At 42.2% G+C, this 24,064-nt stretch overlaps 4 protein-coding genes across 8 annotated transcripts; 3 read left to right on the top strand and 1 right to left on the bottom strand.

Annotated features, from left to right (window-relative positions):
* Positions 1-78: 78 nt before the first annotated feature.
* On the bottom strand, positions 79-2,934 carry LOC6585105 (probable ATP-dependent RNA helicase DDX10). The gene is made up of 2 exons (XM_002010708.4): positions 2,467-2,934; positions 79-2,390 (listed from the first exon to the last, which is right to left on the bottom strand). Exons 1-2 carry the CDS (start codon positions 2,836-2,838, stop codon positions 348-350), a joined length of 2,415 nt encoding a protein of 804 aa, XP_002010744.1. The 5' UTR covers positions 2,839-2,934; the 3' UTR covers positions 79-347.
* Positions 2,935-3,471: 537 nt separating this feature from the next.
* On the top strand, positions 3,472-12,388 carry LOC6585104 (calpain-D). Of its 4 annotated transcripts, none has more exons than XM_044011600.1 (9): positions 3,472-3,561; positions 3,813-4,242; positions 4,959-5,770; positions 5,837-7,025; positions 8,540-8,829; positions 9,277-11,366; positions 11,490-11,756; positions 11,818-11,960; positions 12,026-12,388. In XM_044011600.1, the coding sequence occupies exons 2-9, from the start codon at positions 3,890-3,892 to the stop codon at positions 12,201-12,203; spliced, it is 5,322 nt and encodes a 1,773-aa protein (XP_043867535.1). In that variant the 5' UTR covers positions 3,472-3,561; positions 3,813-3,889; the 3' UTR covers positions 12,204-12,388. The 4 variants fall into 4 exon arrangements, with proteins under 4 accessions (XP_043867535.1, XP_043867533.1, XP_032588500.1 ...); XM_044011599.1 differs by having other exon boundaries at positions 3,485-3,561; positions 3,686-4,242; XM_044011598.1 differs by having other exon boundaries at positions 3,480-4,242.
* Positions 12,389-13,551: 1,163 nt separating this feature from the next.
* Positions 13,552-17,049, top strand: LOC6585103 (septin-1). 2 transcript variants are annotated; one of them, XM_002010706.4, is made up of 4 exons: positions 13,552-13,661; positions 14,846-15,038; positions 15,109-15,367; positions 15,428-17,049. In XM_002010706.4, exons 1-4 carry the CDS (start codon positions 13,599-13,601, stop codon positions 16,050-16,052), a joined length of 1,140 nt encoding a protein of 379 aa, XP_002010742.2. In that variant the 5' UTR covers positions 13,552-13,598; the 3' UTR covers positions 16,053-17,049. The 2 variants fall into 2 exon arrangements, with proteins under 2 accessions (XP_002010742.2, XP_032588516.1); XM_032732625.2 differs by lacking the exon at positions 13,552-13,661 and adding an exon at positions 13,827-13,856.
* Positions 17,050-17,360: 311 nt separating this feature from the next.
* On the top strand, positions 17,361-24,063 carry LOC6585102 (translation factor waclaw, mitochondrial). Its single transcript, XM_002010705.4, has 4 exons — positions 17,361-17,939; positions 17,997-19,418; positions 19,477-19,624; positions 23,985-24,063. Exons 1-3 carry the CDS (start codon positions 17,487-17,489, stop codon positions 19,600-19,602), a joined length of 2,001 nt encoding a protein of 666 aa, XP_002010741.1. The 5' UTR covers positions 17,361-17,486; the 3' UTR covers positions 19,603-19,624; positions 23,985-24,063.
* The last annotated feature ends 1 nt before the right edge of the window (position 24,064 follows it).

Below are 24,064 nucleotides of genomic sequence, written 5' to 3'. Positions count from 1 at the left end.
TATATATGTCAGGCTATGGAGTGCAAAAGAGAAAAAAAAAAGAAACATGAATAAATAAATTTGTGGGCATTTTCCAAATACTTGTGAAGCATTTACATTTTGTTGTTTCTTTATTTATTTTTTTTTATTATTAAAATAAGTATTATTATGCTAAGGATTGGGCTATATAATGAAGCTACTAGCAGCTGGCGAGCACAGCTGGGATTGGAATTGGGTTTGGTAACGTAATGCTCGTCTTCCTCCTCCTCCTCTTTCCTATATGAATGCTCCAGCTGCTGTTCATCATTTGCTTGCTCCTGACGAGGCTCCTGCTCGAGCTAAGCGCTTCGCCATATATCTTTATCGCCTTAGCTGGCCAGCAAATTGGCTGCTATGGCTTCTGTATCCATAAGCGTTAGCTTATCAGTTATTCTAGACTTCTTAAAGACAGGCTCATCATCATCATCATCATCGTCATCGTCATCTTCATCTTCTTCATCATTCTGGCGTGCATCCTCCTTCTCCTCCTCCTCCTCCTCATCCTCATCCTTCTCGTTTCTCTTTTTATATATCTTATCTGGATCTGGCAGCCAGGACAAGTCCACCGACTGCTCACTCTCGCTATCCATGTCCAACTGCTGTGCTTCATCTTCGTTCTGCTCGTCATCGTCGTCGCTCTGCTGCTGCTCTGCCTTCTTGCGCAGTTTCTCACGCTGCAGCTTATGACGTTTCTTTACGAGCTCACGGAAACGCTGCTTATCGTATTGATCCTCCTCGTTGAGCAGCGCCTTGGAGAGCACCAGATTGATGCCGCCATCGTCATCCTTTTGCTGTTGTTGTTGCTTCTGTTGCCTGGCTGTCAGCGCCTTCATTTGATTGCGCTCATCGGCAAGCGTTTGGCCATCCTCATCGAATTTCACCTTTGAATTGATCTGTAGATTCTTTTTGATCGCCTTCTTAGCCAGCGCCGCTTTGGTCACAAGCTTCTCACGCTTGGGCACTACAAGCGGCTCCTCTGACTCCTCGCCCAGCTGCTGCTCTAATTCAGTGGCACCGCCTTCCACATCATGATCGCGCCGCTTGATCTTTATGAAGTCATCCTCATCCTCCCCTGACCCATCCTCATCATCGTTGTCGTGACCAAAGCCTGTTGTTTTATTTGTTTGCTGCTCCGGCTGGTTCTGTTGCTTCTGTCGCCACTTCAGCTTCTCGATGAAGGGCACTCGAGGCGTGACAGCCAATCCCAGGGACTGGGCATAGGCATCCAGGTCAAGGCTAAGCACATTAAACAGTCGCTTATTGCGCATAAGGAACACAGACTTTAGATACGAGAGGAAGGCACGTTGGGCCGAGGCCCGCAATTCGGGAAATTGTGCAAGGAACGCTTCGATTTTGACGCGTGGCGAAAATAGTTTCTTGGGATCAATGTGGACAGCGCGTATGTCGAGATTGAGCTGTTCCTTTAGAGCACCAATCATATACTCTTCTTCGCTGGGCGTCAACACCAAAAGGCATTCGCCTCGGCTTTTGTTGCGTGCCGAGCGACCCGCTCGATGGATATATTGCGGGACATCTTCTGGACAATCCAATTGTAGCACCCAGTTGACAGAGGGGAAGTCAAGGCCACGCGAAGCCACATCTGTGGCAAACATGACCACATGGCTCTTGCGCAGGAAATCCTCATAGATGGCAATGCGACGATCCTGATGCAAGGTCCCATAAAGAGCTAGCAATCCAACGCCTGGACGCAATTTACAAAAGATCTCATACAAATACTTGGCCTGCTTGCAGCTGGCAACAAATACAATGATCTTCTGCTTTAGATGATTCTTAATGAATGACCAGAGCATAGTTATCTTCTCCTCCAGCGGTAGAACTACATAGCTCTGCTGCAGCAGCTCCGGCAAGGCTAGCACAGCTGTAGATCCAGATGGTTTTGTGTCTACGGACTTGGCTGTACCATAGCCCACGTACACTGGATTTTTTAGGTTTAGTCTTGCCAGATCTTCCACTGTATTGGTTTGCGTTGCCGAAAATAGCAACGTTTGACGATCTGGCGGAAAGTTTTCGATTATGGAATTGAGCGTTTTCTGGAAGCCCATGTCCAGGCAGCGATCAGCCTCATCCAGTACCAACACTTCCATTGTTGTTGCATTAAACAGGGGATTTTCGTCCATGTGTTGGAGTAATCGGCCTGGTGTGCATATCAATATATTGCATTGATCCATGCGCGTGCGTTCAAATTTTAGATTCTTGCCGCCAATAATGAGACCCGCAGAGAAATCATGATACTTGCCGATTTTCTTTAGTGTTTCGAAAATTTGATAAGCTAGCTCACGAGTTGGTGAGATGATAATAGCTCCAACTCCATCCGTACGGGACCATTTATTCATATATAAATGTTCCAGAACCTACAAGAATAGTTTTGTTATATTATGGAGTACATATGATAATAATCTGTATTCTTCTTGGTCAATCTTCACTTACGGGTATAAGAAAGGCCAAAGTTTTGCCGCTGCCCGTGATAGCAGCTCCAAGTACATCTTTGCCCTGGAGCGCGTGTCCTATACTTAGACGTTGTACCTCAGTGGGTGTTGTGTACTTCGCCTCGGATAAAGCTTTTTGTGTTTTCTGTGACAGGGGAAACTGGGCGAATGTTTTAATCGTCTCTGGGTCGATTTCATTATATTTGGCTCGCAGCTCTTGGATTTCAGTTTCGGTTGCGGCCAACTTAGAGCGAGACAGCTCCTTAGCGCGTTTCTGATTGTGTTGCTTGTTGTTGGGTCTTTGGCTGCCGCCCGGCTTGGATGGCGCACGCGATCCTGGTTTTCCAGGACCTCGAGGCTTCTGTTTTTGCATACCGCGTACTTTATTTGTAATTGTTAAAAGCAAAACACGTTTAGATCACACTACGATGACTTTTGCACGCGGGTAAGTACATCGATATGCTATCGATAGCGTGTACTTTGCGATACTTTTGTGTTCACTTTATTTTGAAATAACAATTATTCTGAAACATTTGTAAAATAATGATTTGTAGCTAAGCAATGAAATTTAATTTATAAATCAAATATTTTTAGTACGAGCTTCATTCAAGATTTTGAGGAATAGCTTTTATGTTCGCTTTTAATTGGATATATATTGTTGGGAAACCCTATCGATAATATTTATGTCTGCAACATTCTTTTCGACATATCAACATGTCTATGAATAAATATATTCGATAGCCGTAAACCGATTTTTGGTTACACACGAGATTAGAGATGGTCAATATTCAAACAGACAGCTGCCGCAGCATACCATTGGAATTTGCATGAAAACATGAAATTCTTATTCAACCTGATATGTCGCCTTTACCTTATATTTCAGTAACGTACAGATATTTGATAAGCTTACGTCATATAGAAGATTCTGCCACATATCCTTATCAATGTTACACGATATTCGTGTGACACGATGCTCACGAGGAGTCATCTCAACAATCACTAATCTATCGTTCATCAGTAGGTTTGGTGGGCTGGCTGGATGGATGGCTGGTGCTACAAGCAATATTGTTGCTCAAGGATCTGTATCTACAATAAGGTTGGCCCACAATATATATACTAAATATGTGTTGTGGTGCAACAGTTCAAAATATTAAATCGGGCGCGCGCGGCGTGAGATGTGTTAAATGCAATTAACAACGGCTGGCTGTGAATTTTTTTAGAACTTCCTTCCACCAATCAGCAACTGGCCCCGGCCCCCTGCTCCCTCTCTCTCTCTCTCCCACTCTCTCTTTCTGTCCTCTCTTGCTCTGTCTTTCTGTCTATCTTTATCTCACTCATCACATACAGCATTGTCGTGAACTGTTGTGCGAATTTGTCGAATGTGAAATTTCAATTGTTGTATTAATACAAGTTGCCGCTGCAATATGGGCACTATATCATCCGTACTGCAATGGTCGTGCGCCAAATGCAATACCATCAATCCGACCGAATCATTAAAGTGTTTCAATTGTGGCACTGTGCGTAAGGTATTCCCCAGCCCTACCGCAACAATCTATCAGCAAACGACACAATCGCGTTCTCAGCCATCGCGACACCAAAGCAGTTGGATACATCAACAGCAGCAGCAACACCAACAACAACAGCAGCAGCAGCAGCAATATCAACATCGTCAGCAACGACATCACGAAAACCTGGTTGCAGGCTCTGCAGAGCTGGCCGCCGAGTGTGATGAGGAGGAGGTCGCGACAATTGTTGATAAGCACAAAGCTGTGACCAGGTAAGCACACATACATACGTACAGCCATATACAGACATATGCATACACTTGTGCGTGCGTGCATGTGTGCGGGTGCACACAAAAGCTCCAGCCATCGTTTACCGTTACACCAAACAAAACTGAAACTGCATGTGTGTGTGGGTGTGCGAGTGCGTGCGTGTTTGTCCTTCTCTTGTTCTCTCTGTCTTCCCCTCTGTGGGTAACTGTGGGTTTGTGTGCATGTCCGTGCGTGTCTGTTTGTGTATTGTACACAGAGTATACACAATAACAACAACAACAATTAAAGTAACTGCAGCAACAACAAATAAGCTGTAAAAACTGTCTTTCGTTTTTATAGTTGTTTTTTTTTTGTTATTTTGGGGGAAAATCGATGGGAAAGAAACGCAAGTTTGTTTACAATTTTATTGATTCCGAGCTTTGGCTGCGCGTCACAAGTGAAAAGGCACAACAAAATTCAGACAATTGATTTAAAAAATATATAAACTAAAAAAGTAATTGCAACATTAGTGCAAAAATAGCAGAAGAAGAAGCAGCAGAAGAACACTTAACAAAATTGAGTGATCTGGCCACATTGAAATCAACTTTTTGCAATTCCAATTTTGCATTTGCAGCTTTGACAGTTAACCAAATTTTAACTGTTTGCCCATTTGCCCTTGCATATGTTTTGTTTTTGGATTTGCCTTTTTGTTCGCTCCCAATTTGCTCTCTTATTGCAGAACTGAGCACAACAACCAAAAGCAACAACAGCCCGGACACGTTTACAAATCGCTGCTGCGCGGCTGTTTGAAGCGTCCGCAACGCAATAGCCAAAATTTGCCAGCCAATTGCATTGACTGCGAGGAGACGCGCAAATATATTAAGAACTCTATCGAGTTGTATCGGCATTTTTCGAATCCGGCATTGAATCGGCGCTGGATTTGTCACGCCTGCGATACGGACAACAATTCAGTGACATGGCATTGTGTTATCTGCGATACCGTTAGTTATCTGGCGCCCATATATAAGGAGACGTTATGCACGCGAAGGCATGAGTCAACAGCAGCAACTGGAGCAGCAACAACAGCAGCAGCATCCACAGCAGTCACAGCTGGCACACAGTCACAGCTGGAACTAAGTAGCAGCAGCAGCAGCAACAGTGGCCTCGGCGCCAACAGCAGCAGCAGCGGCGGCACAGTCAGCGCTGAGCAACAGACAGCAGAGGAGTCACTTCCACATCATTCGCAGCTGGATGCACAATCGGAGGAGCAACATTCCAATCGGCGTCATTTGAAATCTCGCCGTTTCGCCTACTTTCGACGCACCCAAAGTCTGAGCAATTCCATAGATAAGAGCCCAGCCCTGACCCAGGCAGCAATCGCCTCTTCATCCTCATCCTTTGCGGCCGCCTCGGCACGCAGCTGTCACATTTGCTACGTCAGCAATTTGGGTAAAGACATTTTCAATTTGCCCTACGTAGCATCAATCAGCTATCAGCAACAACACCAACCACTGCAGCAGCAGCAGCAACAGTTGCTGTCACACAAAAGCAGTAAGTTCTGGCCCAAACACACCCAGATCCAGATCTTCTCATTGACTATCTCCTCTTTTCTTCCAGCTGTTTCGGATGCCATACAGCGCTTGCCGCCGCCGCCCGTTGCATGCAGCAATTCGCGGTTTGCCATTGCCAATGATACATTCTGTCGTCGCAAGCAGAACAACAACAATAAGAATCTAAATAATAGAGTTCGCGACGGCTGCGCCAAGAAGAAGTATAATTTTACCATAACAACGCTGTCAAGATCAGCCAAAGGATCCACTGCAATAACAACAACAGCAGCTGCAACAGGAGGAGCAGCATCAGCTACAGCTGTGGCAACTGCCGCTGCTGGCGCCGTCAAGCCAATGCGCCAGTCGCAGCTTAAACAGCGTGAGTGTAACAACAGCAGCAACAATAGAGCACAGCAAATCAGTAACAGCAACAGCAACAACATCACTAACAGCGGCAACAGCAGCAGCAGCGGCTCTCAGTTTACTATACCGCGCAATGGCGTTTTTATAGCTGTTAACGAATGGTCGGAGCCAGCAGCACGGAGCAGCAATAGCAACAGCAGCAGTGGCAGCAACAGCAATCGCCACAATATGCAGCACTGTGATATAACAAGCAACAATAACAATGCCAACAACAGTAGCAGCAGCAACAGTAATAGCAACAATAACAGCAGCAGCAGCAGCAGCAACAGCAGCAGTAGCAATAACAATTGCATTGCTAGCAATAAACTGAATCAGCAGCTATATGAGAACGAATGTGTTGCCATTGCACAGCAACAACAACAGCAACAGATGCAGCAGCAACAACTACAGCAGCAACAGCAACAGCTTAGATCAGAGCCCATGGCACCAATTTATGCGCAGGTTAATAAACAGCACAAGCTGCACAAAAAGAAGCTTAGCAGCAATGAGACACAGCCGGCAGCAACAACAGCATTGCTGCTGGGCAACAACAATAGTAGCAGTAGTCATAGCAACAACAGCAGCTTCGATGTCAGCGAAACAACAACAACAACAACAACAGCAGCAGCAGCAGTTGGAATGGCAACAACTAATGAGCACAGTAGCAGCAGCAATGATGCCAATTATATGGAAGCTGATGCCAGCACAACAGCAACAGCAGCAGCATCAGCATCAGCAGCAGCAGCAGCAGCAGCTACAAATGTTGCAACAACAACAGATTATTATCACGCATCTGAGCATTCGATATACGCCAAGGTGTGGAAGGGACCGCGCAAAACGACTGAATCCAAAATGTATGCAGCAACAATAATAATCTTAACAATAACAACAACAACAACAACAACAGTAGTAGCAACAAGAACACAATTAACAAGAGCAGCAGCAGCAACAATCGCAGCTAGCTGACATTTGATACCCCCAGCAAGAACATATCAAATATGCTTTTATTTTAACATTGTTAATTTTCTGCTGTTTATTAATTACTGTGCACAGCTTAGTCATACGCAATTGAACCTACAGACACTCACACATGCATATATATGTATATGTATATATACTTATATAAGTTTGTGCGATTTCTTGATTTCGTTTATGGTTTGCGCTACGCTTGACTGTTCATACCCTAACTATAACGAGGACAAGTTCATTGCTAGGCCAAGTTAATCAGAGTTTAACAGAGTATCTGAGTGTCGATATACCCTTAATGAGTAGCAATTAATCTTAAGTTATATAGATATTTGTACACGTTTATTTTTATTCTACATATTTAGCAAAAAAAAAAAAATTAATTAAAGCAGTAATTACTTTAGTAACAATGACTTTAGTAGGCCTATGAATAACAATTAATTAAATCAGATAGATCGCTCATTAATCTTCGCTAATGACAAATATTAATTAATTAGGGCATTTATCTAATATTTAATTAGATTAGTTATAATTGAATAAATAATAATTAAACCATTTATTAGCACTAGCTAATTAAGTAATTAATGCTAAGTAATTTGGAATAATATTAATATATTAATTGATGAATTTATTAAGATTATAATTAACTGATAGTTAATAATTTTAATGAATCGTAATTAATCATTTATGAAGTTTACAAGGGGCTAATTACTTAACTAACTTAATGTAATTAAGAACTAGTCAACAGTAGAGTAGTTAATCTAATTAACTAATCTTAACTTATTTTGAATAGCCATGAGTTACTAGTTAAGACTAATAGAAAGACTTATTTTGTGATGTAAATTAATTAGAATTAAATTTAGTATTAAATAATTTGTTAATTTTAAACAAAATTTAAATAACAAATTCACATAAAGATAAATAAGCTAGTAATTAAAAAAAATCATTAATTTAATTGAGATTTTGTATGTAAATTAAGACCAGGTTATACTTAAGCTAATATATGTATTACAGGCTATCTGTATGTGCGACCCCCTCAAGCTCAAAGCTCAGCTCTTATCAGCTTCGTTACTTCTAATTGCGTGTGACTCACATTATCATTTCGTTAGCGTATTCGTTGCTTCGGCTCGCTGATAACAAAAAAAAAAAAATGAATTTATTGTTTATTTATTTAATTTTTTCCATTTTTGCGAATTAAAAGGCAATTAACAGTTGCTGCAGCAGCAAAGACTTTGCTTCTATTTTGTTTTTGCTCTAATTGTTGTAATTATTTCATTGGTTTTTCATTTGATTTGCCTGCAATTTAATTGTGCGTGAGTTTTTTTTTTTCTTTGCACCAATACTAACGCTCTCTCTCTCTTTTTTTCTGTTTGTTTCTATCTCTCTCTTTCTCTTTGTTTAGCACACATGAGGCAGCAACTGGTTTGGCGTCGACACCGGCCAGCAGCAGCAGCAACAGCAATCGCCTCATTGTTCAAGCGACGCGCAACGACAATAAACCGCAATCGATGCTTCTGCAAGGCAGCCGCAAGATGTGGACATGCGGCAAATGTTCCTATGCCTACAATCGTCTCTGGTCCGAATCCTGTGAGATGTGCGAGACATTAGCCAAGCAGCAGCAGCAGCAGCAACAGCAGCAACAACAACAGCAGCAGCAGCTGCAGCTGCATCAGGCGGAGCTACCAGCATCCAGTAAGTGCTTACAATGTGATTGACTGATTGATTGAGATGACTGATCAACTTAGATACGTGTGATTGATGGAATCAGATCGTTAGGGCTTGACTTGCCTGAGTCACATTGCTATTAATTCACTGAGCGATTGAGCAACTGATTGACTGACTGACAGACTGACGAATGCAATTATGATGACTAAATACAGGAAGAACTGCATGATTGATTGATTGGTTGATCTGCTTTGTTGCCTGGCGGCTAAAATCATTGACAGACATTGATAGACTGCTAACTGCTGAGCTGATTGATTGATTGATTGACCAATTAACTGCTTTAAGTCTGGATTGTTATGAATGAATGAATATATATGTTAATTGATGAATCAATTGCATGATTCATGATTGATTGATTGATCTATGTTTATTTGATTGACAACAAGTCTCTCCTCCTGCTCCCCACCTTTGCAGTTGCTGTGGAGCCACGCAACGATGAGCCTTGGACATGCAAGAAGTGCACCCTGGTCAACTACTCAACGGCGATGGCCTGCATCGTCTGCGGCGGCTCCAAACTGAAGAGCATCTCCTCGATCGAGGACATGACACTGCGCAAAGGTGAATTCTGGACCTGCAGCCATTGCACACTGAAGAATTCGCTCTCCGTCGGCCTGTGCAGCGCCTGCAAATCGATGCGTTTGCTGCCAGTCGATTCGATACGCGAACGACCCGATGGCCAGTCCTATGAGGAGCAGGATCCGGCGGCTGGCAGTCAGACGGCGGGTGAACTGAATACGCCGACGGCGACGCCAACGCAGTTGCAATTGCCGCCAGTGGCGCATCGCAATTCGCGCAGTCCCTCGCCCAGATCGGCAGCGGGAGCAGCCGCTGCAGTGGGTGGGCCGGCAGCAGGAGCAGCGGCAGCATCGGCAGCCGCCGCAGCAGCAGCAGCGGCTGCAATCCAGCTGCAACAACAACAGCAACTGCAGCAGCAGCGCAGCTCCTCGGGCGCCATACCGAAGCGTCACAGCACCGGCGGCTCAATAGTGCCACGGAACATATCGATGGCCATGCCTGCTCCCACAGCCAGCTCATCCTACAATCTGCAGCAGCAGCAGCAACAGCTGATCCTGCCGGGCAGTTCGATCAAGAAATGGCAGTGTCCCGCCTGCACCTATGAGAACTGCGCTGCATCTGTTGTCTGTGACATTTGCTCGAGTCCGCGAGGCCTGATGCAGGCGGTGCTCAGCGAAGCGCTGGCCCGCAAATCGATGCGCATCACGGCGCTGGGCACCGAAATACGCCAGGAGAGCAAACTAATGGAGAATCTGCGCCAGCTGGAGGAGACAGAGGCACTAACCAAATGGCAGAATATCATACAATATTGCCGGGACAACAATGAGCTGTTCGTCGACGATTCGTTTCCGCCGGCCCCGAAGAGCTTGTACTACAATCCGGCGAGCAGTGTGACCGATGGCGGCAACCCGGTGGTGCAATGGCGTCGGCCACACGAAATCAATTGCGATGGCGGCGCATATCCGCCGTGGGCCGTGTTCCGTACACCATTGCCGTCGGACATCTGTCAGGGTGTCCTGGGCAATTGCTGGCTGCTGAGCGCCCTGGCTGTGCTGGCGGAGCGCGAGGATCTGGTGAAGGAGGTGCTGGTGACCAAAGAGATATGCGCCCAAGGCGCCTACCAGGTGCGACTCTGCAAGGATGGCAAATGGACCACGGTCCTGGTGGATGATCTGTTGCCGTGCGACAAGCGCGGCCACCTGGTCTACTCGCAGGCCAAGCGCAAGCAGCTCTGGGTGCCGCTCATTGAGAAGGCAGTGGCCAAAATTCATGGCTGCTACGAGGCACTCGTCTCGGGACGGGCCATCGAGGGCCTGGCCACGTTGACGGGTGCACCCTGCGAGAGTATACCGCTGCAAGCCAGCTCACTGCCGATGCCCAGCGAAGATGAGCTGGACAAGGATTTGATATGGGCTCAGCTTCTGAGCTCGCGTTGTGTACGCTTCCTGATGGGCGCCAGTTGTGGCGGCGGCAACATGAAAGTGGATGAGGAGGAATATCAGCACAAGGGTTTGCGTCCACGGCACGCCTACTCGGTGCTGGATGTTAAGGATATACAGGGACATCGATTGCTGAAATTACGCAATCCCTGGGGCCATTATTCGTGGCGCGGCGATTGGTCCGACGACTCGGGCTTGTGGACAGATGATTTGCGCGATGCCCTAATGCCGCATGGCGCCTCCGAAGGCGTCTTCTGGATCTCGTTCGAGGATGTGCTAAATTACTTCGATTGCATTGACATTTGCAAAGTGCGCTCCGGCTGGAACGAGGTGCGTCTGCAGGGCACTCTGCAGCCCCTCTGTTCCATTTCATGTGTCCTGCTCACCGTGCTGGAGCCCACCGAAGCGGAGTTCACGCTCTTCCAGGAGGGTCAACGCAACTCGGAGAAATCACAGCGCTCCCAATTGGATCTCTGCGTTGTCATCTTTCGCACACGTTCACCGGCAGCGCCAGAGATTGGACGACTGGTCGAGCATAGCAAGCGACAGGTACTGGATATGCCCTGAGCTCAGTTTCAGGCAAATCCTAAAAATCAACATAAATCTTGAGCTCTGCTTAATCTTTGCCCTCAGTCTCTACAGCTTCCTCATCCATTTGATGTTCGTTTGCAGGTTCGCGGCTTTGTCGGCTGTCACAAGATGCTGGAGCGGGATATCTATTTGCTAGTGTGTCTGGCCTTCAACCACTGGCACACGGGCATCGAGGATCCGCATCAGTACCCGCAATGCATATTGGCCATACACAGCTCCAAGCGTTTGCTGGTGGAGCAAATAACGCCTTCGCCTCATTTGCTGGCGGATGCGATCATTAGCTTAACCCTGACCAAGGGCCAAAGGCATGAGGGACGCGAAGGCATGACGGCCTACTATTTGACCAAGGTATGCAGAGTGATTTGATTTGTCTAGACTACTCGACTAACTACCGTCTTCCCATTTCTAGGGCTGGGCTGGTTTGGTGGTCATGGTCGAGAATCGGCATGAAAATAAGTGGATACACGTCAAGTGCGACTGCCAGGAGAGCTATAATGTGGTCTCAACGCGTGGTGAACTCAAAACTGTGGATTCTGTGCCGCCGCTGCAAAGGTAAGGGGAGGCATTCAGGATTTTGTAGGCACATCTCATGATTCTTTGATTTCGCTTCCAAATAGGCAGGTGATCATTGTGCTCACCCAACTGGAGGGCAGCGGCGGCTTCAGCATTGCCCATCGGCTAACGCATCGTTTGGCCAATTCGCGTGGCCTTCACGATTGGGGTCCGCCGGGCGCCACCCACTGTCCGCCCATTGAAAATGTGCACGGGCTGCATGCGCCGCGCTTGATAACATAATCGATCACTACAATGCAGGAGGTGTGGCATTAGTTCAAAACAAAAGCGTAAAACAAAAACACAATATATATATATTTATATTTATATGTATGTATCTATGTGTATTCCTTTCGCCGTTTGCCATCATTTTGAATTTAAGTTGGTTTTCCTATTATTTTTCGAGTATTTTTGCATATTCTAGTCGATGTTTTGTCACTCATACATATAGATATACATATTATATATAAATATATATTATATGTTTATATATATATATACTAAAAAAATGAAATAAATGTGAATTATATAGTTAAAAAACATACTGGTCCTTTTAATTTCATTCGTGTTGCGCATCGAATCAGAATATATAAATAAATACATTCGAATATACATTTGTTGGTACATTCAAATTTAACGGTTCTTCATAGTGCTTAAATATATATTGCTTTACTTCATTTTGATGACTAATTTAATATTCAATTATATAAAATTTAATTAGCGACTACTTTTTACATTAATTAAAATATGAATTATTAACACAACGAATTTATATGATTTTAATAATAATTTAATATGATCTGTTTAAGGCTGCCACTGTATTATATTTTTAATCTACAGAACAGAGCTGCCAACTCACATTATTATTGCACAAAAATAAAAGATACAATATCTTAAACCGCTTCTACTATGTAAGTATTTTCGATTACTTTCGATTAGTGATGTAAATTTGGGTCGAAAATTCGATGTCGATGTTCATCGATGTTTGCAAAATGATAAATCGATGTTGTGTAAAACATCGGCTATAAACATCGATGTATCGATGTTTTCTACTAATTCCGTTATTTTTCGTTAATTCAATTCTTAAACAACATTTCTTCAACATTTTGTTCTATTTTATGAATGGACTGCAGGTGGTCCTTCATGTTGGTCGTGTTACCCGCAGTCTTCAAAACTTTGTTGCAAATGTTGCATTTTGCGCTATTTCCATCAATTTTTGTAAAGTGCCTCCAGCAAAAGCTTGTCTTTGTTGTTATTCTAGAATAAATACATTTGTAATTGCAAATAACTATATTTATATATATTTTCAACAATTTACTTACTTTGGCATTGCAAACACAGGGTAAAAAATAAAACAAATTCGCGAATTTTTCTATGTGGCAGTGTATCCATATGTTCTGCAATGTTGTGAAATTTAACGCCCGATGTTCTGTCAAACATCGATGCATCGCTTAACATCGGTATCAATAAAAACATCGGAAAACATCGGAAAACATCGCCAAAAAAAACATCGATTGTCGATGCATCGATGTTTTTTCACATCACTACTTTCGATACAATGTGGTAACTTTCGTATAGGTACTAACGGGTCACACTGTGTGCTATTCAGTGTGTGTTGGTTCTAGTTCATTTCAGTTCATGAGCAACATATTTTGTTCGTCATTTAATTTTTGTTTTTTTAATATGGCTGATACAAAGGGTGTAAGTAATATTTACCGAATTCCACAAATACTTAATACACAATTGCAAAAGTGTGTGTACTGTATAATGTACGTGAATACTAAGTGATGCCATATAGGGCGCGGTTTTACTGAGCGTTTCAATCCCCGCTCGCGACGACGATGGCGTTCTTGTTTTGTATATGTGTGTTTGCGGCTTATCATGCAAATTCCTCATGTTAGTAGTGTGCAATTTGCTGTTGCAGCAAATCCACATCAAGTGAAATATTCATCTTTGCTTATGACTATGTTTTGTGTGTACTGTGTGTGAGCTCATTTTAATTTATCGTCGCTTAAGGTTCAAAATTGGTTCATCCAAAAGTGCATGATTCATTAAAGCCGGCATATAAAAAGGCGTCGCCGTCATCTGAATTATCTTCCTTTGTTGCGGCCTGTGACCTACATAATGTAAATGCATATGTATGTGAAAGCATATGTACACGCTGATCATAATGTCAATGGCTTTAAGTACTGTTTTGTACGTACTTGGATAGCGATATACATATGAAAAATAATAAATACATATGTGCGTGTACTTATCAGCACATGTTTATGTGTGTGTATACGGCTTAGGCATGCAAGAGAAACTCGCGCGTGTCTGGCATTTCAAAATAACGCCGCCACTTTCTTTGAGCCAGGCTTCGATGTCTGCCGGCCCCCCGCAGATACGAACTGCACAGTTATTGATAGAGATGGGTGCGTGTCAAATATTTTCCAACAAGACTCGACACGAGCACGACGACAAGCAACAAGACACATATTCTTGTTATGTTTATAAAATTATTAAATACTCCAATATTAAAATGATCATATATAACTCTATTTTTCTATACAGTCTTTGTTTTCTTTGTTTATTTTGTAATTGCTATTTATATTTTATTAATGAGATAGAATTGCTTTGAATCTAAATAATTTCAAAATTCACGCAAGCTTAAATTATATTATGTGGACTTCAATTGTAAATCGGTTATGAATATTTTGCAAATATGTATATCGTATTGTGTCACGAGCGCAGCTCTAGTCATGCTTGGCTTGCAAGTGCATGAGAGAGGGAGTGCGAGTGAATAAGAGAGAAATTGCAGCAAATAGATAAGCAACCCGATGACTCAACCACATTTTAATAAATATTTAAATTGATTTTAATTATTACTTCTGTCTGCGCTGCAGTTTTCGAGCATTGAGACACCCGGCTATGTGGGCTTTGCCAATTTGCCCAATCAAGTGCATCGCAAGTCCGTGAAAAAAGGCTTCGAATTTACGCTGATGGTTGTCGGCGAATCGGGCTTGGGCAAATCGACGTTGGTAAACAGTTTATTCCTCACCGATTTATATCCGGAGCGCATTATACCTGATGCCATAGGTAAGCAATATATGGATATATTTATGAGGGTATATGGGTAATTACTTATTAAATGATTCGTGTTAAACAGAAAAACAAAAGCAAACTGTAAAGCTGGAGGCATCGACCGTAGAAATTGAGGAGCGAGGCGTTAAGCTTCGTCTAACGGTAGTCGACACACCTGGCTTTGGCGATGCCATCGATAATTCAAATAGTTTTAACGCCATATTCGAGTACATAGATGAGCAATACGAACGCTTTCTCCAGGACGAAAGCGGACTAAATCGTCGCAATATTGTGGACAATCGCATACATTGTTGCTTCTACTTCATATCGCCTTTCGGACATGGGTATGTCACTGCCAGCATATGTCTAGTTTGTAGAAATTCATATTCAATTCTCTTTTATAGTCTAAAGCCTCTCGATGTGGAATTCATGAAGAAACTGCACTCGAAGGTGAACATTGTGCCTGTAATTGCCAAAGCCGATTGTTTAACAAAGAAGGAGATATTGCGTTTGAAATGCCGCATCATGCAGGAGATTGAGAGCCATGGCATTAAAATATATCCACTGCCCGACTGTGATTCAGATGAGGATGAAGACTACAAGGAGCAAGTGAAGCAATTGAAGGAAGCTGTGCCTTTTGCCGTCTGCGGCGCTAATACTCTGCTCGAGGTGAAGGGGAAAAAGGTGCGCGGTCGCCTCTATCCATGGGGTGTTGTTGAGGTTGAGAATCCGGAACATTGTGATTTTATCAAACTGCGCACCATGCTCATCACACACATGCAGGACCTCCAAGAGGTTACCCAAGAGGTGCACTATGAAAACTATCGTTCCGATCGCCTTGCCAAGGGCATCAAAGGCAAAGAGAATGGCATCAAATCAGATCGCATCGATACGAATGGTTCGACACAGGTGGGCGTAAATAGTGTGCTATCCGAGAAGGATCGCATACTGCAAGAGAAGGAGGCAGAGCTGCGTCGCATGCAGGAGATGCTTGCACAAATGCAGGCGCGCATGCAGGCACAAAAATGAGCAGCTTGAACAGAAGATGAGATGAGATGAGAGAGCGTAGCACGTATTGTGCAATCTACACATACACACACACACATACATACCTTTTTTTTTAGATACATATATATATATATTTTGTACGCAGTTTTTAAGTTGCGATTGCGATCGCTAGTCTATTCGCTTAGTTATGCATTTTACACTCACACACACACGAATATATTTATATATGTATATTTATTGATATATATCTGTGTCAGACATATATGCTCCAATTTAAAACTGGAATATTCAATCTCAAGGTATTTGAACCACAGACACACACACACAAACATATTTACACACAGCCACACACTTCATATCACTCCTAAGATAAAAGATCAAGAAATGAACATGATTAACAAACTGTATTCCTATTATATATTTAGACGCAGACGTCTTCGATATTACAAATTTGAATTATGTGTAATTTTTTTTTTTTTCAATTATATTTGTACGCTGTAACGCATTTAAGCTTAAGTTAAAAGAAAACAAACAAATTCTGCCGATGTTAAAATAATTGATCTGTTTATTAGTCTCAAGAAAGTAAGAGAAGAAAAAAAGGATAATGATGAATGATCTGTTGATCAATTGCAACCGTGTTATATTAAAACTTTTCAATTACTTAATTATTTGAAAAGTGCGTAAAATGTTTATTCATAACTAAAGTTAAGTAAATTCAGTTGAGCGTTAAACTATTGAGCTAATATATATAATCTATCTATATATATATATATATCAACTTACTCTATCGTATGTACATTTATTTTGTATTTTTATCGTGTATACATTAAATATTTTATGTATTATGTTTAAAAATTTTTACTTACATGTAAAATCCACAATATGCAATTGCTTAATAATTTTAAAGCTCAAGCTAAACCGAATCCTTATTGTCATGTATATGAACAATTTGAATCTTTAAAATATTCCTCTATAAATATATATATATTATATGCTTTTTATACAATTTCTAAAAATATTTGCGTATACAAATTATTTAGAAGTTTTGATTTTTAAGGGAATTGAAATGGACTATAAATTTGTAAACACATTCAATACGATCTTTCTTTAAGTCCAAAATCAATTAAGCACAACAGAGCTGTTAATAATAATTGAAGATTACTATGCTTTGTCGCTGACCTTTAGTACCTTTAGCTAATAAATATTTAATTTAAACTTAATATGGTCAAACGGCAGACGGCGTTGCCACCTATGTTTAAAAATACTAAAACATCTATTGTGAATGTAGTGCAGTTGCATATGCTGAGCTGCTTATCAGTCGTATTTGACATAAGTTGGCAGCCCTTGCTTTCAACTCACATGTTGTGCGGTAACATCCACAGAATGTGCCGGCATATTTCTCATTGAAAGGAACACAAAATAAAATGTGCTGTAAATAGGAAAACACACAACAAAATGTACAAGACAATATGCCGCACATTGATGCAAACAATTGGCCCAGGCATATGGAAGCGCCGCACACTATTCACGACCTTCGTTCGCTTGGAGAACAAAACCGATGCAACGGCGAAGGGCACGGCGGGCACAGAAGCAGGGGCAGCATCCAATTTATCGCAAGATGCACTGCTCCAGGAGTTCAGTCGAATGCCTGTCAAGCGTATACGAAACTTTAGCATCATTGCGCACGTGGACCATGGCAAGAGCACTTTAGCAGATCGTGTGCTGGAGCTAACGGGTGCCATTGCACGCAATGCTGGACAAAATCAGGTGCTCGACAGTCTGCAGGTGGAGCGGGAGCGCGGCATCACAGTCAAAGCACAAACAGCTTCCATATTCTATCAGTATAAGAAGGAGCTATATTTGCTAAACCTAATCGATACACCTGGCCATGTGGACTTCTCCAATGAGGTACGTTGTGGCCTTGGATATGTTGTATGATGGGATTTATATGATTTCATCTTGCAGGTCTCTCGCTCGTTGGCCGCATGCGATGGTGTTATTCTTCTCGTAGATGCCTGCCACGGCGTACAAGCGCAGACTGTGGCCAACTTCCATCTGGCCAAGCAGCGACGCTTGGCCGTTGTGCCGGTCCTGAATAAGATAGATATCAAGCATGCTCAGCCCGACCAGGTGGCCAAGGATATGCAATTATTATTTGGAATTGATCCAGATAGCGTCTTGCGTGTTTCAGCTAAACTAGGCACAGGAGTTGCCCAAGTGCTGGAGCGTGTCATTGAGACAATCCCCCCGCCGAATGTTGAGCGAGAGAGCGCATTTCGTGCGTTAATCTTCGACAGCTGGTTCGACAAGTATCGCGGGGCACTGAATCTCATTTATGTGCTAAACGGTCAGCTAAATGTGGGCCAGGAAATACAGTCGCTGGCCACCAAAAAAATGTATCCCGTGAAAAGTTTGTCCGTACTACGTCCAGCTGAGTCCGCCGTTGAGAGTTTGTTGGCCGGCCAGGTGGGCCTCGTTGGTTGCAATATGCGCAACAGCAAGGAGTCAATCATTGGAGACACAATACATCTAAAACATCAGACAGCTGAGGCTGCTGGCAGCTATCGACCACAGCAACCCATCGTATTTGCGGGCGTCTTCCCTGTGGATCAGTCCAAGCACGTCGCCCTGCGCAGCGCCATTGATAAAATGGTACTTAACGATTCGGCGGTTACGGTCAGTGTGGACTCTAGTCCAGCACTAGGCCAGGGCTGGCGTCTTGGCTTTCTCGGTCTGCTGCACATGGAGGTTTTCTGTCAGCGGCTGGAGCAGGAGCATGGCGCTGAGCCTATTATAACCGCCCCCTCCGTAACATATCGGATCGTTCTACGCAATCCGAAGTTGATCAAGCAGCATGGCAGGAACACACTGGAAATATCGAATGCAGCATTGCTGCCCGAACCGACCAGCATTGAAGAGTACTACGAGCCACTTGTCCTGGGCACCATTATAACGCCCACTGAATATGTGGGTCAGGTAATTGGATTGTGTGTGGAGCGACGCGGCCTGCAGCAGAGCTCTGTAAATATCGATGAATCGCGCATATTGATGAAGTATGTCCTGCCGTTAAGCGAAATCATATTGGACTTCCATGATCGCCTGAAATCCCTTAGCTCTGGCTATGCCAGCTTCAGCTACGAGGATCATGGCTATCATCCCACTCAACTGGTGCGTCTTGATATACATTTGAATGGGCGGCCTATCGAGGAATTGTGTCGCATTGTGCATGTCAGCAAGGCCACAGGCGTGGCTCGTCAAATGGTGCACAAACTTAAGGATCTCATACCCAAGCAGATGGTACAGATTGCCATACAAGCGTGCGTGGGCAGCAAAGTGCTTGCGCGTGAGACAATTAAAGCCTATCGGAAGGATGTAACGGCAAAGCTGGTAAGTTGCCAGACTACTACAACAAAATTAGCAGAACTTTGACTCTATTTATCGATAGTATGGCGGCGATGTAACACGGCGGATGAAGCTGCTGAAACAACAGGCCGAGGGCAAAAAGAAGATGCGCATGTTTGCCAATATTCGCGTTCCTCACGAAACGTTTATCGATGTGCTCAAACGCTAAACGCATGCCAATTGCAGTTCGGGTGAGTGAGATAGGATGCTGACGCTGATGCAGTTGCTGGTGCTACTGCTGCTCAAGTGTTATCGATATCATTAATTTATATTTTTGTTGGTATTCCCGCCCTCTTATCGCTGCCAAAACAAATTATTCTACAAAACGCTTACTTCCTCTCTCTTTCTCCCTTTTGTCTCGAGTCGATCACACTGGCCGTCTTATCATTTTGTATGTTCTTTGTCTTGAAATAAAAATAAAAACAACACGAAAGCATAGAAACTCGTATGCGTGAGTAGCGTACACATACATTCAATTGTATGCATGTTATTTATGCGTGTGTGTATCACAACACACGCAAGTAATACATATGTATGTACATATCATCGGTTTTTTAATGCACTCAGATTGATATAAACATTTCTACATACATATATATGTAGTACATATGTATGTATGCATATATAGACATTTATGTATGTAAATGTATGCGTATGCAAGTAAATGCCCTTTCTAGACTTTGCACTGGTTCAATATTTCCGTTGCTGGACCGATATACGTTAGTTATTGTTTACATATTTAAATTTATACATTTTTTTGGTTAGTTCAACTTAAGTACATTTCTTCGACGAAACGAACTTTAATAAGATTTTTAAAAATTAAATGCATATATGTATGTATGTATGTATACGTATATGTGCATTCAAGTATTTAAATGCACAATTAAAATGGACGCACACCTTTCAATTAAAATAAAGAATCCCAAAATCGTTAAATTTGGCAACGCTAGTGATAAAACTGCAGAGACTTCAGCAATTTCTTTGTCATTAAAATTACGATTTTAGTGTACTTAAGAAAAATATTCAATCAACAACTCTATGAGTGATTTAGGGTGTTTAATAGTCGTGCACTCATTGCTCATTTCGTATTCTATAAAATATACACACTGTGTACTTAGAACAGTTCGTTAACTTTTGTGTTATTCGAGTGTCATTTTCCGAATTAAAAAAACTGATTGTTCTGTCATTGTCTTTAATTGGCGACGACAAAAAAATCGAATTTCCCTGACCCTGAAAACTAGCACGCATACGCATACATTTAATGCATAACGGTATCCTACCGTAGACTGTGCGCTCTACAAACAAAACCACAGACACATGAATATAAAAATATATGTATGTATATGGTATATGAGATAGCAGGTTAGAACGCTTGTGTCTTGCTCCCGGCAAGTTTTGTTTGTGAGAGCGCAACAATCGAGCGAGGAGCGCGAGTGCACGAGAGAGGAACGGTATAAGACACAAACAATTGAACTCAACTGATGATGGCCGGTGGGTGTTGGGGATATTGCGGTGTGTACATGTGTGTGTGACCTTGAAAAACAATAACATTGTTGTTGTGGTTGCTGCCGCTCTGCTTTGGTGTAGGCAACGCTGGGCAAATGCAAATGCAAACAAACTGAGCAAAAATTGTTAAAATTGATTATGCAATAGCAGAAGCTTCCAATTTGCCAAAAAGTCAAAAGGGAAAGAGCATTGCACACATATTCATATATTTATACTTATACATACACACAGACACCCCTGTATACCACGTACTTGTTGCAATATAGCATTTATGTATGTACGTAGTACATGCATTGCATCTAAGAGAGAACCCGCAGTACGACTATCTTAATATTTTGTTTATGGAAAACATACAAATTCTTCCTGTTTCCTTAAATTTACATATGAAAATCAGCTGTACACAATTTTCCATCAACAACATCGCGAAGAAGAAGAGAAAGAACAGCAATAACAGACAGTCAAACAGCTGAGTCTGAGCCCCACACGCAAGTGCCAGAGAGTCGCCAGCAACAAGAACAAAAACAAATATACTTGCTCGACTCATGTACAGTGAGAGAGAGAGAGAGAGAGAGAGAAAAATAGTCTCCGGGCTTATTTGTTTGTGCGATTGTACTAGGCGCACAAACACACAAGCAAAGGCAAAAACAAAAACAAAAAATAAATACATTTTCGTTGTTTTTGCCGTTGCTGTTGCTGCTGCGCTCAATTGAACGAAACGGAGGCAACGACAACGACAACGACGACCGTTTCTCTGCCGCCGTCGTCGTCGTCGTCGATGCCACTGTCCGTACAACACACAAAAACAGTCAGTTTTCATTCTCATTTGACATCATCAACATTGAAATTAAATTAAACAAGAGCAGTACGAGTTTGATTGCGATTTCGATTCACCGATTAATTATTGGTGAAATTCAAAGTAAATTTATTTTATAGATGAAAAATTTTAAATGGTGTTTTAATTAATGCGAAGATTCAATGTTTAAGTTTTCATTTAACAAAACGCCAAAAAAAGACTCAACGACATTTTGTTTTTCATTTCGCTTTGCCGTTTTTATTTGCAAAATAATCAGCGCGAACAAAATAACAAACGTCATCAGCTGTTCTGTGCCAGTGTGTGTGTCCGTGTGTATGCTTAAGTTGCTTCCACATACGTATGTATGTTTGAGTGTACGTACGTATATGTGTAAATATGGAACTGTATTATATACATTTGAATATCTACATATAACTGTATTTCGCGCTTTGTTTTTAAATAAAAGCGTTAAAAAGCGGTATAAAATATTACAGGAAATATATATTCATATGTATATGTATAAAAATTGTTGCACTCAGCCTCCCGTCTTACGCCCCCTTAATATTTTGCTACGTGAAACATAACCTACAAGCGCATTTAGAATGAGAACTTGTTTGAAGGTTACGACGCGGCGCCACGAAACACCCCCAATCCTCGCGTTTGGGAACGTCTCATCAATGGTTGCTCCGACAACGCTTTGGCCTTGACCGTGTACAAACCAACAACAACAACAAATACAGAAAGCAACGGTGTAACAGCTGACAGCTGTGCGCTGCGGCTGCACTTTTGACAGTGCAAATGCGTCAAGTGGCAACGCTGTTTAGATGGAGATGGAAGCCCAAGTGAAATACACACAAATACTTGACGTTCGCACAGCAGCGCTTTAAGCGCAGTACGTCTCTTGCATACACACACAAACGCAATCAAGTTCAAAGTAATCGCAACGAAAACGAAAAAGGCAAATCAACGGCATCGGCATCTCCCACATACACATATAGAAACTGCGCGCATTCGCACTCTCGCTCTCACACACACACATATACGCTTACACAGCTGTACACGTAGCAGTGTTCACATTTTTATTTCTTTTTTGTTTTTATTATATGAAATCCGACGGTAGCCAGGCAATCACATAAAGGAATACAACAAAATATAGTTAGCAAATTGTGCAATGGGCATAGAATAAGCAAAAGTGAGCAATAAACTAAAAAATGCAAGCAATGTTAATAATTAATAATTAACATGTGTGAAGCTAGGCAGGCACCAGCGTCAAATTCAACTTAACAGTTATTCGCAATAATTGGCTAGCTGGCAGCCAGTGTTTGATATTGTTGTCAGTGTTGAAAAATATTTAATGCAATTGGAAACTTCGGTTTTCGCGCTGCGTAGTTGTGTTTTTGCTGTTTTCCCCCGTTCTCGATTTCTTTACCAATTGTGCGTTTCGTTTGTGTGTACGTTTATATGTACATATGTTTATGTGTGTTTTATTTATGCAAGTAAGCCATAAGTATTTGTATGTTCATACATAAGTCTAGCATTTTCGATTGTTTCTCCGTGTGCCAGTTACATACATATATACGCAAGTCCATGTACATAAATATATTGCTGCTTTGTTCATGCATACATATTTACATTCATATATTGCTTAGTTTGCAACGAAAGAGAGAGTGAGAGTTAATTAAATTTATATCAATATCGAGTGATCAACAATTTTTTTCGTCGTTTGTTTTTGTTGCTGTATTTTTCATAATATATAATGAAAACTTAAAATGTTTGTATGTGTGTATTTATGTGTTATTTTTGTTTTGCGACTAACGGGCGCGTCAGTGCCAATGGCAAACACACACACACACGCTTACATTTATGCATGTTCACGTCAAACGTCACACAGCTGATAGGTGTTGTTAGTGGTTGGCGCACACGCACAACCACAAAGCGAACGAGCGCTTGCAAATATCATATGTGCGCTGACTCTTGCGCTACCATTCACTCTCTCGGTATCGCTCTCTTTATCGTACGTATGCCACCCACTCTAGGTATTTTATTTTGTAAACAACTGAGAAGAGCCCGACCAGTGCTGCCAGATATGAAAAAATTTTAAGCTACATTGGTAGCGCTGTCATATGTGCGCACACGTATACAATATCGCAAATATACACACACATACACATACATTCATGCACTAACACTGTGACATGCATTTGTGAAATTCCTATTTAAATTATTGCTTATACTTGGATCTCTTTTTGCAGGCGCAGCAATACCAAAAAATAAATAAATAGTCCATGCAATTAAGAAGGACGCGACGCGGCGCGTTTAATTTCACATAAAC

This window comes from Drosophila mojavensis, unplaced genomic scaffold (assembly GCF_018153725.1).
Source record: "Drosophila mojavensis isolate 15081-1352.22 unplaced genomic scaffold, ASM1815372v1 contig_136, whole genome shotgun sequence".
Classification (NCBI taxonomy): domain Eukaryota; kingdom Metazoa; phylum Arthropoda; class Insecta; order Diptera; family Drosophilidae; genus Drosophila; species Drosophila mojavensis.
Note: the sequence above shows the minus strand (reverse complement) of the source record. Positions and strands in the feature narration are given on the sequence as shown.

Excerpts from the sequence above, each read along its gene's own strand:
- LOC6585103 (XM_002010706.4), top strand. The coding sequence starts at position 13,599 with ATGAGCAACATATTTTGTTCGTCATTTAATTTTTGTTTTTTTAATATG. Across the intron at positions 13,662-14,845 it reads ATATGGCTGATACAAAGGGT|TTTTCGAGCATTGAGACACC; the intron begins GTAAGTAATATT and ends TCTGCGCTGCAG. Across the intron at positions 15,039-15,108 it reads CATTATACCTGATGCCATAG|AAAAACAAAAGCAAACTGTA; the intron begins GTAAGCAATATA and ends CGTGTTAAACAG.
- LOC6585102 (XM_002010705.4), top strand. The coding sequence starts at position 17,487 with ATGTACAAGACAATATGCCGCACATTGATGCAAACAATTGGCCCAGGC. Across the intron at positions 17,940-17,996 it reads ATGTGGACTTCTCCAATGAG|GTCTCTCGCTCGTTGGCCGC; the intron begins GTACGTTGTGGC and ends TTCATCTTGCAG. Across the intron at positions 19,419-19,476 it reads AGGATGTAACGGCAAAGCTG|TATGGCGGCGATGTAACACG; the intron begins GTAAGTTGCCAG and ends ATTTATCGATAG.
- LOC6585105 (XM_002010708.4), bottom strand. The coding sequence starts at position 2,838 with ATGCAAAAACAGAAGCCTCGAGGTCCTGGAAAACCAGGATCGCGTGCG. Across the intron at positions 2,391-2,466 it reads CTTTGGCCTTTCTTATACCC|GTTCTGGAACATTTATATAT; the intron begins GTAAGTGAAGAT and ends CTATTCTTGTAG.
- LOC6585104 (XM_044011600.1), top strand. The coding sequence starts at position 3,890 with ATGGGCACTATATCATCCGTACTGCAATGGTCGTGCGCCAAATGCAAT. Across the intron at positions 7,026-8,539 it reads AAAACGACTGAATCCAAAAT|CACACATGAGGCAGCAACTG; the intron begins GTATGCAGCAAC and ends CTCTTTGTTTAG. Across the intron at positions 8,830-9,276 it reads GGCGGAGCTACCAGCATCCA|TTGCTGTGGAGCCACGCAAC; the intron begins GTAAGTGCTTAC and ends CCACCTTTGCAG.